Below are 17,932 nucleotides of genomic sequence, written 5' to 3'. Positions count from 1 at the left end.
ATAAAGTAATTAGCGTATCAATCAATTTTGTCTTTTACAATGTAGGTCCTAATAAAAAAGTTCAATAACACAAAAAAATAGACCTAATCCTATTTTGATTTTTCACTATTACTCACTGTAAAAAGAAAAAAAACCAACCGCACACCCTATATTTCCCTCCTACTCCTACTCCCACTTACGCCGTTCATCTTGCCGTCTTCTCGCATAGCAACAACCTCGCTATTCTCGTGCTGATGCCCACAACCCCACGAAAAGAACTAACCGGCCATTTGCGTCGTCGTGTCGTCCGACCCCGTCATTGAAACGGTATCGTAACTCGTTTGTCTCCCAAGGAGCCATTAGAGACGACGTTCACAACGCCACAAGGATCTCCAGATGGCGCCACGCCCAATCACGCTGTTGACTAGCCCTCACCCGGCCTCTGCCCACGCAATTCGTTCTCCATGAAAGGTAGATAAAGAATCTCCTTGCTATAGATTGCAACGAATACCCTAAGAAGATAACTGTGGGATGTTTCTTTTATTAACTTTGGGATGTTTTTTTTTGTTAAACATGAGATGTTTCTACTGTTCGACTTCATATGTTTCTTTTGTTAAAATTTTGGATGGTTCTTTTCTTAAACTTAGAATGTTTCTTTTATTCGATGCAAGTCGGCAGCGCGCGACGCATAGAGGAGTAGCGTCGAAAGGCATAATGGCAGCGCCAGCAGACAGTTGAAAACGATATACTAACTACGTAATGATTTGAGACTTTGCGTTGACGAAACGATTACGCGATGACAGTCATTGGAGGATTACGTTTTGCTAATTCCTATATTTTTTATTTATATTTATTGACAAAATTATTCATAAAAAAAAAAACTAACTAAATTTTTATTGGCATTTAAAGAAATTAATCGAAAATTTTAAATTATCCAGCTTTTTATGACCACCATTATTTCCTTTTCTCTAATTTCAAATTTTGTTAATTTTCCATTGTCACCACTTTAACTTCCTTTTTTATTTCTATTTGACTACCATGTCTCCTTTATTCTCAGAACTTCCCTTATTCTCTATAAGCTGAGATATTAAAGATAAGAAAAAGATGCTCTGTAGAGTGTGAAGTAGACTAAATTTAGAACTACACTACAATATCAACCGATCTTACAAAAAAAAAAAAGGGTGAAAAATAATAGAAAACAACCGTTGTTGCACTTGTCGCCTTCACATCCTCAATTTCCTTCACAGCAAGAACCAATAAAATTTGCAACAAAACAAAAAACTAGAACAATTATCAAATCCCACTAGAATGAGTTTGAAGGCGAAGCCGTGACCAGAATTTAGTAAAGGAGGTTCTAACGGTAAAAGAGGCATGAGGGTGGTGGTAGTGGTGAAGTAAGAGAGAAGAAAAAAATGGTTAATATGATAGAAAAAGAGGATTATGAATGTTTCAGATTTAGAGAAAAAAGAGACAATGATGGAAATCTCAAATTGAAGATAAGAAATTGTGACAATTTAAAAACAACTCCATAATCCAGCATTATACCATGATACTTAGTTACTTACCATTTAAAAATAAATTATGACTTGTGCTATAAGCCTATAACATGAATAAAATAATAAAAAAGAAGATTTGTTGTTTCCTTTTGAATCAAATAAATTCTAAAAGAAATGAAAAATTGACAAGGAAAGAATGGGGTAATTAAAAAAGAACAGGAAAACAATCGCGGTCACTCGGTCACACAGTGACAGACAGCAGTGTTTGCCCGCCACTATCAAATTTACGAAACCCTCCTCAAAACCCTACATTTCTCTCATTTCACTTCCCTCCCTCTCCCACTCTTTCTTCCCCCAATTTTCAAATTTCATTTTCTCCGTTTGTTTTTGGGGAAGGAGAGTTAAATATTCAGTTTCTCCAATCCCCTTAGTAGTTCTGAAATTTCAGTTGAAGCTCGGCGCCGCGGAGATGTCGTGGGAAGACGAGATTGTGATGCGTGATGTGACGAACGCGGGTCTCGTTGTCAGTGATCGCATTGGTCGCGAGGTTTCGTCTCAGCTTGACCTCGAAGAAGCTCTTGAAGCTTCAAGATATGCTAGCCACCCTTACTCCACTCTCCCCAGAGAGGTATCTCTATCTTCCTATCTTTTACCTCTCATACTCTCAGGGTTTCGAATTGGTTCAATTAGATTCACCTCCATACGCTATGTGTTTCTGTAATTTAGCCAATTTTGCCTCCAAGCTAGAATTGAGTGTCTTGGTAGGGGGTTCCTTACATTTTGCTTACTCAGAACACAGAAGGCCCAGAGTGAATGTTCAATAGGGTAAAAGATACAAGATCAAATTTTGCTTGTAAAGCAAAAAAAGTTGCTTCTTTTTGTGAAGTGTTTTTATCTGTTATAGTGTTATTGTGTGTGGGTATAATACTACAATGTAGCATAAATCATAACGGCAACATGCATTATAGGTATATAGCATGCCTGTTAGCATACTGTCTAGGGTTGGAGTTTAGTTCTAGCATGTATCTTATGCCATATTTTTTTTCTTTGGATTTCATCTCAGTGGCCCCCTTTAGTTGAGGTTGCCAATACATGGGAGTTGCCTCCTGTTCTCATTGAAAGATACAATGCAGCTGGTGGGGAAGGAACTGCCTTTTGTGGAATATTTCCTGAAATACGTAGGGCATGGGCATCTGTGGACAATTCCTTGTTTCTTTGGCGTTTTGATAAGTGGTAAGCACCATGATGATGTTCTGGAATTAATTTAGTTTAACGGCATCTTCTATTTACTAGAACTTATATTTATACGTGCTGCATTACCTCTAATCTAATGTTGGTCTTCCTTAGGGATGGTCAATGTCCTGAATATAGTGGGGAAGAGCAAGCTATTTGTGCAGTTGGTCTTGCAAAATCAAAACCAGGTGTTTTTGTTGAAGCCATCCAATATCTTTTAGTTTTAGCAACGCCTGTTGAGGTAATAACCAAATTATGCTTAACTTTTTTCCAGTACTTGTTTACGAAAAGTATAAAATTCATCCTTCTGAATTACTTTTTTATTGTTATATGATGAATTGCTTATTTTGTATCCGTGCAAGATCCGATGAGTTTATTTGCCATTGATACTAATAGTTTTGTGATGCTTATCACTTTGATATGTGCTGCTTAGCTTTGTATGAAAATATGTTATAAGATCCCTTTATTCTTCAAAAGAAGCTCTGTATGATTTGTTTCTTATGAACCTTGTGTGGCTTGTTCTTTCAAGAATTTGTCCAAGCAATATTGTTTCTTACCAATCGCTTTCTGTCAGTTGATTTTGGTAGGAGTGTGCTGCTCTGGAGGAGCCGATGGATCAGACCCATTTGCAGAAGTAACATTACAGCCATTGCCAGAGTATACTGTACCGTCTGATGGGGTTACAATGACTTGTGTGACATGTACTGATAAGGGCCGTATTTTCCTTGCTGGTCGTGATAGCCATATATACGAGCTTATTTATTCTACAGGTTCAGGATGGCAAAAGCGCTGCAGAAAAATCTGCCTCACTGCTGGCTTAGGAAGTTTAATTTCAAGGTACTTGGAGCTTTGGATCTTCTAGTGGCATACAAGTTACTAAATCTAACTATGCTATTTGATTCCTTCGATCAATTTTTTAATCTTTAAAGTCCAAATTGTGCATGTATTTTCTTTAAATGACTTGTAACTTGCCTCATTTTAAGTGGTATATGTTTCTTTGCTAATTCCCTAATGACGTGACTTAGCTGTTTTATGCAGCTGGGTTATACCAAATGTGTTCAACTTTGGAGCCATCGACCCCATTGTTGAAATGGTTTTTGATAATGAGAGGCAAATATTGTATGCACGAACTGAAGAGATGAAGCTTCAGGTTTATGTTCTAGGGCAAAATGGGGATGGTCCATTAAAGAAAGTTGCTGAAGAAAGGAATCTTGTTAATCAGAGGGATGGTCATTATGGAGGTAGACAATCAACAGGATCAAGAGTCTCAAATCGTTCACCCAAGCCATCTATTGTTTGTATTGCACCGTTATCCACACTTGAATCCAAGTTGCTGCATCTTGTTGCTGTTTTATCAGATGGCAGAAGGATGTACCTGTCTACTTCTCCTTCTAGTGCAAATTTGACTGGGTTCAGCACCAGTCATCACAGGCCTAGCTGTTTAAAGGTTGTTGCTACAAGGCCTGCTCCTCCTTGGGGTGTTAGTGGTAATCTCACATTTGGAGCCATAGCTCTTGCGTCTAGGCCTCAAAATGAGGATCTCTCATTGAAAGTTGAGGCAGCATATTGTTCTGCAGGAACTCTTATCCTTTCTGATGCATCACCTTCAGCTATGCCTTCTCTCCTTGTATTGAACCGGGATTCAAGCACCCAGTTATCACCATCAGGTAATCTTGGGACAAATTCAAGGAGTTCCCGTGCATTACGAGAATCTGTATCTTCTTTACCAGTTGAAGGGCGAATGCTTTCTGTGGCAGATGTCTTACCTTTGCCTGATACTGCATCTACTGTGCAGTCTTTATATTCAGAAATTGAGTTCAGTGGTTATGAGAGCCCAATGGAATCATGTGACAGGGTATCTGGGAAACTCTGGGCAAGGGGAGACCTTTCGACTCAACATATATTGCCAAGAAGGAGGATTGTTATCTTCAGCACAATGGGCATGATGGAAATTGTGTTAAACAGGCCACTGGACATTTTAAGAAGGTTATTAGAGTCCAGCTCTCCAAGATCAGTTTTAGAAGATTTCTTCAATCGTTTTGGTGCTGGTGAGGCAGCTGCTATGTGTCTAATGCTAGCTGCAAGAATAGTGCACTCGGAAAACCTTATTAGCAATGTTATTGCCGAGAAGGCTGCTGAAGCTTTTGAGGATCCAAGAGTTGTTGGAATGCCACAACTTGAAGGTAGTAGTGCATTATCAAACACAAGAACTGCTGCTGGTGGATTTAGCATGGGCCAGGTTGTTCAGGAGGCTGAGCCAGTATTTTCAGCCGCACATGAAGGACTCTGTTTGTGTTCATCTAGATTACTTTTTCCTCTTTGGGAACTTCCTGTGATGCTTGTGAAAGGTAATTTAGCCCCTTCAGGTGCTTTATCTGAAAATGGGGTAGTTGTCTGCAGACTCTCTGTTGGTGCTATGCAAGTCCTTGAACACAAAATCCGATCTTTAGAAAAATTCTTAAGATCTAGAAGGAACCAGAGGAGAGGACTTTATGGATGTGTTGCAGGTTTGGGCGATCTAAGTGGTTCAATTCTATATGGTACTGGTTCAGCATTAGGTGCAGGTGATCGAAGTATGGTGAGAAACTTATTTGGTGCGTACTCCAGAAATGTGGAGTCTAATGGTGGTGGAACAAGTAACAAAAGACAAAGGCTGCCATATAGTCCTGCAGAATTAGCTGCCATGGAGGTGGGTTATGTCAAGTGTTTTCTTGATGTTTTATATGTTCTCATTTATTGGTTTAATTTCTCATTTAGGCTTTTGTTACAGGTGAGGGCAATGGAATGTATTAGGCAGTTGCTTCTTAGATCTGGTGAAGCGCTGTTTTTGCTTCAACTTATTTCCCAGCATCATGTCACTCGATTGATTCAAGGATTTGATGCTAACCTTCAACAAGCATTAGTTCAGTTAACATTTCATCAGTTAGTTTGTTCTGAGGAGGGTGACCGGCTTGCTACGAGACTTATTTCTGCTCTAATGGAGGTAAAGCCTGTTTTAGGCTAGATGTGAAGGAAATTTCTGTGGGAATTTATATGTTAATGATTTAATATAGCTTTCTATGTTTTCTTGAACAAACTTTTGTTTCTCCCTTGTATAGTTCTGAGTTTTATTTCATATCATACATCGTTCCAGTATTATACTGGTCCTGATGGTAGGGGAACTGTAGATGACATTAGCAGGAGATTAAGAGAGGGTTGTCCAAGCTACTATAAGGAGTCTGATTACAAGTTTTTCTTAGCTGTGGAAGCTCTGGAGAGAGCTGCTGTGACTATAGATGATGAGGAAAAGGAGAATCTTGCAAGAGAAGCATTTAATTGCTTAAGCAAAGTTCCAGAGTCTGCAGACTTACGAACTGTTTGCAAGCGTTTTGAGGATTTGAGGTATTTTTTCTTTTCTTGTCGTCCATTTTTTATGTCAAGCATCATCATTTGTTTTAGTGGTCTGTGATTGGAATGCTTCAATCTGAAAGTATAAAATGTACTTGACAACTGCAGATATTATGAAGCTGTAGTGCGCTTACCTCTTCAAAAGGCACAAGCTATCGATCCTGCAGGTGATGCTTATAATGATGAAATTGATGCAAGTGTCAGAGAACAGACACTTGCTCAGCGCGAACAGTGTTATGAGATAGTTATTAGTGCTTTACGGTCTCTGAAAGGTGACAACTCTCATAAGGAATTTGGCTCTCCTATCAGATCTGCTGCTTTGCAATCTACCCTTGATCCAGCTTCTCGAAAAAAATATATTAGTCAAATTGTTCAACTTGGTGTCCAGTCTCCTGACAGAATTTTCCATGAGTATCTATACCAAGCTATGATTGATTTAGGTCTTGAAAATGAGTTGTTAGAGTATGGAGGTCCTGATCTGTTGCCCTTTTTGCAAAGTGCGGGTCGTAAACCCATCCAAGAGGTTCAATTGTTTCTTTCTCTTTCTAATTTGTCTGTGGCTTGGTCTTCAATTGGTCAAAATGGGCACAAACATAGCGTTAAAATTTTGTTTGTGTATGTGCTGAATGCAAAACTACATACAAGCCATATTTTCATACTATTTACTGTAAAGTTTTCATTTTTCTAATTATCTGCCCTCTTATGTTTTCTCGGTCTTCAAGGTTCGTGCTGTGACTGCAACAACTTCTCCAACTGGGCAATCTGGAGCACCTATGTCATCCAATCAAGTCAAGTACTATGAACTTTTGGCACGGTATTATGTCTTGAAGCGGCAACATATGCTTGCAGCTCATGCATTGCTAAGACTAGCTGAACGACGTTCTGTTGATGGGGTTCCTACTCTTGAACAGAGGTTAATTAGTTTCTTAGTTCCTTGTAACTTATTATCTCCTCTTTCTTAGTATTCTTTTGAAGATTCTGGCCTTATAAGTAGTTTTCTTACTTCATTGCTGCAAACCTGGATCAATTTACTGAGCTGGACTTTCATCAACACTAGGAAAAGATGCAAGATCTGGCACGTGATTTAGGCCCAGTTTGGGTAACTAACTTAATTAAGCTCCTTTTGATAAAATAACTTAAACAATAAATGACTCTGTTAAAAGTAACTTATAAATAAGTTATTTTGTGTTTGGATTTTTAACTCTAAAAGTGCTTATTTTAAAGAAATGTGATGAAAAGTAGAAGTATTATGAGAGAAGTTGTTTTTTTTAACTTCTCTATAAGCTCCAAAATAGCTTCTTAGAAAGTTGCAATTTGGTTTTGAAAATTGCACCCGACATTAATACTACTACTTTTCATAAGTCAAAAGTTAAAAAAAGCTACTTTTAGAGTTTCCCAAACGGGCCCTTAATCCTATAAAGCATGGAAATTGGTTACTGATTCTATTAATTCTCAAATAAGTTCTGCTTGTTATGTGTCTTGGGTTAGATAGATTAACTGGGTCTATGGTTGTAGCTGTTCTGTGGCAAGGCTCTACATTTCACATGTATTCAGGGTGATCTGTTTCTGGTTTCAAGCCCTCCCCAATGGTCTTTAGAATCTATTAGGATTACTAGAATTATTTTGGTCTATATTCTTGGATATCTTCTTATCATCTTAATATTATTTGTAAAATTCAGGTGTCAATACCTAAGTAATGCAGTTCTACAAGCAAAAAGTGCAGCTAATAGTGATGGTTTAGTAGGTTCTGCTCGGAGTTCCATTGATAGTGGATTCTTAGATTTGCTTGAAGGGAAGCTTGCTGTTCTTCGGTTTCAGATAAAGATCAAAGAGGAATTGGAGGCAATGGCTTCCAGGAATGAGATTTTACCTAGCACATCTGATTCCATTCAAGATGGTGCAGTCCATGTGGGCAGTTCAACTGCCGATGCAAATTTTGCAAGCGTAGCACGAGAGAAGGCCATGGAGCTATCATCAGATGTAAAGAGCATAACACAATTATATAATGAATATGCTGTTCCCTTTGAACTCTGGGAGGTACTGTTTATATTGTTTTATGTCAGATTTACATAAGTTCAGATTTTCTCTTCAGATTGTTCACATGGGTTCTTGTTGAAAAGGTTGCAATAATAATTTGCCAACTACTGAAACTTCTATATCAAATTTCTTATTAATTGTCCTTCACTTAATACCTTTGTTTCAGATATGCCTGGAGATGCTGTACTTTGCCAATTATTCTGGTGATGCTGACAGCATAATTGTCAGAGAGACATGGGCTAGACTTATTGATCAAGCTCTTTCAAGAGGTGGCATTGCTGAAGCTTGCTCGGTATTGAAGAGGGTTGGCCCCCGGATTTATCCTGGTGATGGAGCTGTTATACCACTCAACACTATTTGTCTTCACCTAGAGAAGTCTGCACTGGTATGTTCCAAAACTTGTTCCATTTGAACAACATATGGATTAAACTATTATTTTCAAACTATGAATTCATAATTTTTTGTAGGAGAGGTTAAACTCGGGGGCTGAATCTGTTGGTGATGAAGATGTTGCTAGAGCCCTTCTTTCTGCTTGCAAGGGTGCAGCTGAGCCTGTATTGAATACATATGACCAATTGTTATCAAATGGAGCTGTGTTGCCCTCCCCAAATCTTAGATTACGCATGCTGAGATCAGTCCTTGTGGTTCTTCGCGAGTGGGCAATGTCTGTATATTCACAGAGAATGGGTGCAAGTGCCTCCGGTTCTTCCCTCATACTAGGTTCAGGATTCCCACTTGAAAGAACAATTGTTAGCCAAGGAATTCGTGATAAGATCACAAGTGCGGCAAACAGGTCTACTTCTCTATACTTTTTGTCCATTTAAAATTTCTAAAAGGAATATGCTTTTTCTGTGCTGGATACAACATTATATTAGAAATTAAATGTTCCCAACCTTTACAGGTACATGACTGAAGTGCGAAGGTTAGCCCTTCCCCAGAATCAAACAGAACATGTCTACCGAGGCTTTAGAGAACTCGAAGAGTCGCTTATAAGTCCCCAATCATTTGATCGATATTGATCTTTGTTCCATTAGAATAGTGTTGTATCAATTTCTTCTTATAAAATAATTATCTTGCAATAAGAGGTGTCTAATTTTTTCCATATTGGATGTGTGATCATGTGATCTCATTTTTTGTTCTTCTTTTCCTTCCCTTCCCTTCCCTTTTAGCCTTTAGTTTGTGTATCAACTAAGATGATAAAAATCTCCACATTCCGGGTCTCCATTCACCTGAGCCTATTCTTGCAAACTTTGCTGCCTCAGGTTGAATGGTTTGAATTGTCTACTTGCGGGCAATCTAGTTTCATAATCCAAAAGATTATGTTATATACTAAAAAATGTATGATGGTGCTGCTTCGTAGAATTTTTTAGCATTTTGCGAGTTTAGGAAGCTGTTGTTTATATTACATCTTCACATTTCATAAATTCAAAATGGGATTATCGGAACCAAGTGCACCATATGGGATCGGTTTTATTCTTCTAAGCTATAAGCTAAAATATGTCTCTTCTGTGATGGTAAATTGGTAATAATACTGTTTTTTATCTTTTAAAACAGTGGAGTGTATATAAACTAATATCACATTGGTGAGAGAAAAAAAAGTTTGATTGTGGATTATAAGCAATAAGTATTAATTTAGAGCATGAAGATATAGATTTTGAAATATTAATTTTTAACTTAAAACACTTGTAATTAAGAAAGTCTCGAGAATAATTTTTGTTAAGCGGTGATATTGAGGAAACCATCTCAGATAAAATCATTAAAAGAAACCTTTCTTGACTAGATCACAAAAAGTAGCCTTACCAAATCCGAAAACATGAAGATAAATAAAACAAAGTCGTAATATAATATTAATATACAAACGATAAAGTAATACTTGGAAAAGTATTGAAGAGAAGAAAATGTTGAATTTATTACTGTTAATTCCTAAAATACCACTGAGCATGATATACATAAATAATAAATAATTAAATATAATATGATTGGGCACGAACAGAGGACATTTATGTAACTTCACGAAGTGTGGTTTTGTTAGAAGTTTCAACTTCAGCTTCGAGCTGGCCTGGTATTGGTAGAAAGTAGAAACAATGCAGACACTCACTCACAAACTTGTTTTAATTTTATTATTAAAAGGATCTTAAATCCCAAAGTTATTATTCCTGTAGCGACAAGAATTTTCAATTTTCCATTTCTTTTCATCTCTAATCTCTAATTAAAATAAAGGGGAAAAATTAGGGTTCAATTATTTTATTTTATTTTCATTTTCAGTTTTAGTTTCAATTTCACAAAAAAGTTACTAGATCTGATTCATTCATCTTAATTCCAATTTCCCCAGCACAATCGCACTCCACTTCCACGTCAATCGTTATCCCCCAAAAAAATCTTGACTTTCTGATTCCGTATCTGATCCCAAAAAAGCGAAAAAGAACCAGAAAACAAAAAGCACTACCGAAATGTTTCGTTTCGAGCAGGAGAAGATCCGAAAACGAATTTGATTCTGAAAAGGTTTTGTGCTTTTGAGTATCCAAGTGCTTCCCAGCTTGCGGGTGTTGCCATGGCAGAGGTGATTCCGGCAGCCGTGCTCCGCAACCTTGCTGACAAACTGTACGAGAAGCGCAAGAACGCTGCACTTGATGTTTGTCCTCAACCCTTTCTTGTTTATCCTGTTGCAATTCGGTTAATTTGGGGTTTTAGGGTTTTGAGTAGTTTTTATGGGGAGTTGATTTTGTGGGGGTATCTATCTGTGCCTATAGGTTGAGGGCATAGTGAAGCAGCTTGCTGCTGCTGGGGAGCATGAAAAAATAACGGCTGTGATCAATTTGTTGACAACGGAATTCACTTATTCTCCACAAGCCAATCACCGGAAGGTAACTTTCTTTTCTTCTATTTATTTTTATTTTTTTCATTCGTTAAAAGATTTTTTTATATATCTTTTAAATAAGCTTATAGGTTCTTCATCTTATATGATATATTTTCTTAAATTGAAAATAAATTATGGGTGAAGGGAGGATTAATAGGATTGGCTGCTGCAACTGTTGGGTTGACTTCCGATGCAGCTCAGCATCTTGAGGTGAGGGATTACTCACTTGTTTAAGAATTTTGTCCTTTTTATTGGAGTGAGTTAGTCTGTTTGTTTGTTTGTTTGTTTGTTTATCATGGGTTACAATTTGAATTCATTCTAGTAGTACATAAGAAGTTTATCCGCGTTCAATGTGTCTAATGGGAAATACATGTTGTGTGCTTGGAATTGGTGCAATTTTCTGCCCTAATCATTGGCACCAAATTTTTTGGCAACATTTTGAGGAACATTAGAAATGGTGAAATAAAATTCACTCTAAGGAACATAAATGAAATATCTGGAATTTTGGCATGATAATTGTATCTAAGCATAAGCCCTTTTTTTCTTTTTGTGATTGACAGCAAATTGTGCCCCCTGTTTTGAATTCCTTCTCTGACCAAGATAGCAGAGTTCGTTATTATGCTTGCGAAGCACTATATAACATAGCTAAGGTGACTGTGTTGACCCATGTTCAGTTTCAGTATGATCATCTGCTTTGTTCTAATGTATAAATTTTTAGTTGTATCTCAGGTTGTGAGAGGGGATTTTATTGTATTCTTCAACCAGATCTTTGATGCCTTATGCAAGCTTTCTGCAGACTCGGATGCCAATGTACAAAGTGCTGCTCATCTCTTAGATCGACTGGTGAAGGTATTCATCACTCCTGCACGCCAGTAAAGCACTAAAGCCTTTTCTGCTGTTTTTTTTTATCTATGCGCATAGCAAGATTTCCCAAAGAATATGACGAAATAATAATTGACATTGCTTTTTTATCCGAAAATAGGAAATAGAAAACAAATAACTTGAATTGCTGTTCCATTTTGATTAACTAAAATCAAACACTGCTTCATTCGTGCAGGATATTGTGACCGAGAGCGATCAGTTCAGGTGCACCATCCTTTCACATCTATATTATATTTTTCTCTGTTCATGTTAGTATGTTACTTTACATTTTCAGTAGACTGTGTGGGTACATAAGAGTGCGTTTGGTTTGGGTTTTTATTTTCTGTTTTTATTTTCAGTGTTTTCTGTTTTATGGATTTTGTGAAGGAAAAAGTGAAAATAATAAAATCATTTTTTCCGTTTTCACTTTTTCCTTCACAAAATCCAGAAAACAGAAAACACTGAAAATGAAAATGCAAACCAAATGCACCCTAAGATTTTGGATGTAACTTTTCAATAGAACTTTAATAGGTAAGGGTTGTAAGCAATGTGAGGTGCCAGGCTATCTAATACTAACCAAAAAAGAGGCAAATTTCACTTTTCACCTTTTCGTCTGTATCTAATTTTTCTTGACCTGAGTTCCCTCCTCTTCTTTCTTTTTCCTATTTTGTTGGTTCAGTATTGAAGAATTCATACCACTGTTGAGGGAGCGCATGAATGTATTGAATCCATATGTGCGCCAGTTTTTGGTAGGATGGATTACTGTATTGGACAGCGTCCCAGATATTGATATGCTGGGTTTTCTTCCTGATTTTCTTGATGGTAAGCATGTCCTTTAAAAGAGTGATTCCCATTCTTCTCAACATTTGAAGACAAATGAAATGGAGATCAACCATCTAATCATATCATATACAAAATTTCCAGGCTTGTTTAATATGTTGAGTGATTCAAGTCATGAAATACGTCAACAAGCTGATTCCGCTCTTTCAGAGTTTCTTCAAGAGATTAAGAACTCCCCAGTAAGGCTCTTGCTAATGTAATTTCCACTTGTATTTTGAGTTGCAAGTCTTGTGGCACTCTGGACAATGTTTCCTATCTTCTGTACTGCATTTATTCATTATTTTTCTCTTCTTGTTGGATTTCTTTATCTTCCCCATAATCAATATTTTATGCTTAGTATGTCTTCGAATTTTGTGTTTGATCAAATGTGCTATGCATCGTTTTTGCTTTTGCAACTACTGTTTTGACACAAAAGCAAAGTGTTTTGTTCATTAGTCATTTTCTGACTCAGCAGTGCTACTCTTGAAGTCTGTAGATTATGGTCGAATGGCTGAAATCCTGGTACAAAGGGCAGGTTCTCCAGATGAATTTACCAGGCTAACAGCTATCACATGGGTGAGTAATACCACAGTGCTTTGACTAATTAATTATTTAGCTTTATTGTACTTTATGCATATTGTTGGCATTTTCCCAAATATTATTTCCTTTTATAACAAAAGCCAAATTACAATTACTGTTGTGTGATTCATTTTGCTTTCTTATTTGAACAGATAAATGAGTTTGTCAAACTTGGTGGAGACCAGCTTGTTCCGTATTATGCTGACATTCTTGGAGCCATTTTGCCTTGCATATCAGATAAAGAAGAGAAAATTCGAGTGGTAGGTTATTTGAGCTTCCCTTTTTTTGTACCCATCCTCTTATCGTGCATTTTTCTGGGCCACCCCGCGGTTTTTTGTGTTCTTACTAAAATTACATTCCTTTCCCCCATGCAAAACAAAGCATTTGAAACAATCTATGGCTTATGTATAAGGTTGCTCGTGAAACCAATGAAGAGCTACGTGCCATCAAGGCTGATCCAGCTGAAGCATTTGATGTGGGAGCGATACTCTCCATTGCTAGGAGGTATAATTTTTCTCTGATCTGGGAAATAGGCTAGGTTTGAATTTTTTTTGGTACTTGCAATTGAAATATTACGAATTTCTGTGATGGTTTGACGTGAGAAGCTATTAGGGGAACTTATTACATGAATTTTATTTTATTTTTTATTTTTTTTAAAGAATTAGCCAACTGGATTTTGCACTTGTAATTCTATAGATTGATTTTGGGATGGTTTGATTGATCAGCCAATTGTCAAGTGAATGGGAAGCTACTCGCATTGAAGCTTTGCACTGGATATCAACCCTTTTGAACAGACATCGCACTGAGGTGACTAGATTGTTCAAACTCGGTTTTCATTTTGATGTTCTTGTTAGGTCCCTCTACACTGTTGGAGTTGATCTGGCCCAGTTAACAAGGAAATAAATACGATACTTGGCTAGCTGATAATATTCAATTTAATTTAGTTCGCAAAGTTTCATTTGACATTCTCTTTCTGTGGGTAAAAATCTTTCATGTAATCAAACTAATGTCCCTTCTGTATTTATTCAAAATGCTTTGTAAAGGATAGTACAAGATCTCCTTTATGTCGATGGAAGATTTTGGTTTCTATTCACATATGTGGATCTATGTCTGAAACAGGTTTTACAGTATCTGGGTGACATATTTGGTACCCTACTGACAGCACTTTCAGACCCATCCGATGAGGTAGCCTTGTTATACTGGTATCCTCTTTTAATTATTTGTTTCATCAAATCATTCTTTCACAAAATCTATATGCCAATCTTGCTGTAATTGTACATTTGTTCAAAGGGTAAGTCCTTCTATCAATTCATACAAGCCATTATCTTAAATTAGTTTAAAAAAAATACATGGCCATTGTCAGAAAATTTAGATAGATTTCTTTTATGTCTGCATTACCCTTGACTCGATTCTAAATAAAAATGAGTTTTTGTTTTCCCCTTTTCTTATTTGCAATGTTTTCACTTTCTGGAATAGGCAATTTACTGGAATTATCAGTGATTTCATCTCCCTTTTTTTTAAATTAAACAGGTTGTACTATTAGTTCTCGATGTTCATGCAGCTATTGCAAAAGATCCTCAGCACTTCCGGCAGATTGTTGTTTTCCTGGTGGACAAATTTCGGATAGACAATTCTCTTTTGGAGAAGTATGCTTTTTACTTGTTCCAAAATTTTATCTTTATTTATGCAGTTTCACTAAAATATTGTATTTGCTTATATTTTCATCTTTAGTTATTAAATTCTAATTTTTTTAAATGCTTTAAGACGAGGTGCTTTGATAATTCGCCGACTTTGTGTTCTCTTGAATGCTGAGAGAGTCTATCGTGAACTTTCTACAATACTAGAAGGGGAACCTGATTTGGATTTTGCATCAATTATGGTTCAGGTTGGTTGACTTTTCTGCGAGCTTGAATAGCAAGATGCAACACACGTGTAAATTCTGATATATATAAATTCACAGGTCTATGACCCACACCACCCTGTAGGCTCTAACCAAATATTTAAACGAAACGGCTTCATGAATTTTGTAGTTAATCTAGTGTATTTGCTTCGCTTTTATGGGAATGATGAAAATCATTCTTTTGTGAATTGTTATTGCATAACTTGGTTCTGTTTTTTCTCTTTTGAGCAGACCTATAGAAAGTATACTGATTGACATTGATATGCATTTTAATATTTTGTGTACAATACTTAATAGGCCTTTAGCCAATCCAGTGTAGTAGAGTGGTATTGATATGGATTTTAATATCCCCCCCTCCTTTTGTAACAAAATTTTCAGGCTCTGAATTTGATTTTACTTACATCATTGGAACTATCTGAGATCCGAGATCTTTTGAAGCAATCACTGGTAAATCCTGCTGGGAAGGATCTATATATTTCTTTGTATGCATCGTGGTGCCATTCTCCAATGGCAATTATAAGTCTTTGCTTATTATCTCAGGTAGGTATCTGTAACTTGGTTTTGATTGTTAGTTTTTAAGTCTTGTGCATGTACACAGAGACACACTAGCACAAATGCCCTCTTTAAATTTTGTATATTTGTGATTGACAGCTTAGCTTTGTTTAGATCATGTTCCCCATATAATATAAATTATCTATCATGACAGACTTACCAACATGCTAGCACTGTGATTCAATCTCTCGTTGAAGAAGACATTAATGTCAAATTTTTAGTCCAGCTGGATAAATTGATTCAGTTGCTGGAAACTCCAATATTTGCTTATCTAAGATTGCAGGTGCTTTACTGAAACTGCTTGTTTGATCTGCTCATATTTTACAATACTGTAATATAATATTCTTGTTGTTAGGGGGATAAAATATATAATGTGCAGAACTTTCTCTGTTATGTTAAATTAAGCATTGAGCATTATTTTCATCATTTGGAGTGATGGCAGTTAGATAGTTTTGGTAATGAATGTCAATATTTTAAAAAATGCTTCTCTTATCCACTGAAGCATCATGCAATTTTGCAGCTTCTTGAACCTGGAAGACATATATGGTTGTTTAAAGCATTGTATGGTCTTCTAATGTTGCTTCCTCAGGTATAAACAACTTAAACTATTTCTTTCTATCGCATCCTTGTTTTGTGGTGAGACAATGTCTAAGATATCATGCTTGAATGTTTTTTACTCCTTATTATTAAGCATGTTGCTGTTTACCTGTTTCATGGTGTACATCACTACTTCATGAACAATTCTATTTACGATATAATTCAAATTTCTGTCCACTCAAGTCTCAGTATTTCCTTCTTGTGCTAAAGGAATGTATGTACATTATCTACATTAACAACAGCTTGGAAACCTTGGCGGCATATGTAGTTGCTAATATTGACACTTCATTTTCCGTCATTATGCAGCAAAGTGCCGCCTTTAAGATACTGAAAACTCGTTTAAAAGCCGTGCCGTCGTATTCTTTCAATGGCGAGCAACTAAAGAGAACACCCTCAGGGAATCCTTACCAGTTTCTTCATCAAATGCCTGGTGGCTCTCAAATCACCGAGGATGGCGACATAACCATGGATGGTGGAAACTCACATAACGGGATAAATTTTGCTGCAAGACTACAACAGTTTCAGCAAGTGCAGCACCTGCATCGTCTACATTCAAAAGCACAGGTGCAGTCACGCAAGAATTCGACCTCATTATCAAAGGTCTGCAACCTCTCTCAAGTCTTGTAGTTAGATGCAAACCATATTTATGTGATCCTTTTGATTTTGTATTTGGTGATGTAAATGGCTGCAGAATATGGTTGAAGCACAGAAACAAGAAGAACCAAGGAGACCGCAGTTGAGTGAAATTAATGTTCCAACTTCAAGATCATCATCAAAGAGAAGCCCCCAAGTGTAGAGGTGGTTCTTGCACATTCATATCTTGAGTCCTTGTTATGCCAATGATCTCTCTCAGTATATTTATAAACTTTGAACGGGATCGGCTTATTGATTTGTAAAAAATTGTAAATCACATAGTAGCGCGTTTTGTTTCATTATTATACTCTTGTCATAGAAATTTCTTGGGTTTTTGGAATCAAGATGAAGCTTCGGGCTTTGGCTGAGGTATTCTTTAGTTTTTGTTGAAAACCATGAGGGCTAGAGGCCATATTTTATTCAGGAAAAGGTCTCTTTTTGTTGACCTCTTTATCATTTGCTGCGATATATAATAATTAAATAATATTTGATAAGGAATTAGATACTCAATGACAATGTGATGCATGTGTGTGTGGGTGTGGGGTACGCGTTTTGTTTGGTTTGATCTCATAATATCAGAGAATCATATGTTGCTACCTCAGGTTGCAACATTGTAGAACACTTACACATGCATTTCACGAATATTGTTCCATGTATTAAGAACTCATTATGATGTAAGCTTAAGTATTGGCAAGTTTTTTTTCCTATTAAATGTTCATTTCTTGAGGATTTCTACCAGGAAAAAACTAATTTAAAATAACCTCCAATATGAAAGAAACATATGGTTTCAGAAAACTTTTCACACACCATTTTTATATTTTGTTTCTCGAAGTCTAATTTTTTGCTTAAACCAAATCGATCTTGTATGGAAAGAAGCTTTCTAAACCGAAATATTTCATTTTCAAGTTTCAACTTATAATTTTCCTTGTGGCATAGAAAGTTCACTTTTCTGTGAAAAACAGGGTTTTGAAAGTTGAAACAAACACATTAAAAAGCATGTTT

At 36.6% G+C, this 17,932-nt stretch overlaps 2 protein-coding genes across 2 annotated transcripts; both read left to right on the top strand.

Moving 5' to 3' along the window:
• The first annotated feature begins 1,716 nt into the window (after window positions 1-1,716).
• NUP155 (nucleoporin 155) lies at window positions 1,717-9,234 on the top strand. Its single transcript, XM_016335360.3, has 13 exons — window positions 1,717-2,103; window positions 2,539-2,708; window positions 2,823-2,949; window positions 3,283-3,545; window positions 3,747-5,397; window positions 5,479-5,691; window positions 5,842-6,089; window positions 6,204-6,618; window positions 6,818-7,008; window positions 7,775-8,132; window positions 8,299-8,517; window positions 8,600-8,925; window positions 9,034-9,234. The coding sequence occupies exons 1-13, from the start codon at window positions 1,945-1,947 to the stop codon at window positions 9,149-9,151; spliced, it is 4,458 nt and encodes a 1,485-aa protein (XP_016190846.1). The 5' UTR covers window positions 1,717-1,944; the 3' UTR covers window positions 9,152-9,234.
• An 853-nt stretch (window positions 9,235-10,087) lies between these two features.
• Window positions 10,088-17,440, top strand: LOC107631805 (ARM repeat superfamily protein). The gene is made up of 20 exons (XM_016335361.3): window positions 10,088-10,764; window positions 10,883-10,996; window positions 11,134-11,199; window positions 11,550-11,639; window positions 11,719-11,838; window positions 12,047-12,075; window positions 12,530-12,672; window positions 12,775-12,869; window positions 13,159-13,245; window positions 13,401-13,508; window positions 13,661-13,752; window positions 13,974-14,055; window positions 14,368-14,433; window positions 14,779-14,894; window positions 15,013-15,133; window positions 15,527-15,688; window positions 15,855-15,983; window positions 16,221-16,289; window positions 16,604-16,897; window positions 16,989-17,440. Exons 1-20 carry the CDS (start codon window positions 10,684-10,686, stop codon window positions 17,091-17,093), a joined length of 2,169 nt encoding a protein of 722 aa, XP_016190847.1. The 5' UTR covers window positions 10,088-10,683; the 3' UTR covers window positions 17,094-17,440.
• Window positions 17,441-17,932: the final 492 nt, after the last annotated feature.

This window comes from Arachis ipaensis, chromosome B3 (genome assembly GCF_059453495.1).
Source record: "Arachis ipaensis isolate K30076 ecotype BB chromosome B3, ASM5945349v1, whole genome shotgun sequence".
Classification (NCBI taxonomy): Eukaryota; Viridiplantae; Streptophyta; class Magnoliopsida; order Fabales; family Fabaceae; genus Arachis; species Arachis ipaensis.
The sequence above is the reverse complement of the archived record's forward strand: the minus strand, read 5'-3'. Positions and strand labels throughout refer to the sequence as shown.

Excerpts from the sequence above, each read along its gene's own strand:
- NUP155 (XM_016335360.3), top strand. The coding sequence starts at position 1,945 with ATGTCGTGGGAAGACGAGATTGTGATGCGTGATGTGACGAACGCGGGT. Across the intron at positions 5,692-5,841 it reads TTATTTCTGCTCTAATGGAG|TATTATACTGGTCCTGATGG; the intron begins GTAAAGCCTGTT and ends ACATCGTTCCAG. Across the intron at positions 8,926-9,033 it reads ATCACAAGTGCGGCAAACAG|GTACATGACTGAAGTGCGAA; the intron begins GTCTACTTCTCT and ends CAACCTTTACAG.
- LOC107631805 (XM_016335361.3), top strand. The coding sequence starts at position 10,684 with ATGGCAGAGGTGATTCCGGCAGCCGTGCTCCGCAACCTTGCTGACAAA. Across the intron at positions 14,895-15,012 it reads GACAATTCTCTTTTGGAGAA|ACGAGGTGCTTTGATAATTC; the intron begins GTATGCTTTTTA and ends AAATGCTTTAAG. Across the intron at positions 15,689-15,854 it reads GTCTTTGCTTATTATCTCAG|ACTTACCAACATGCTAGCAC; the intron begins GTAGGTATCTGT and ends CTATCATGACAG.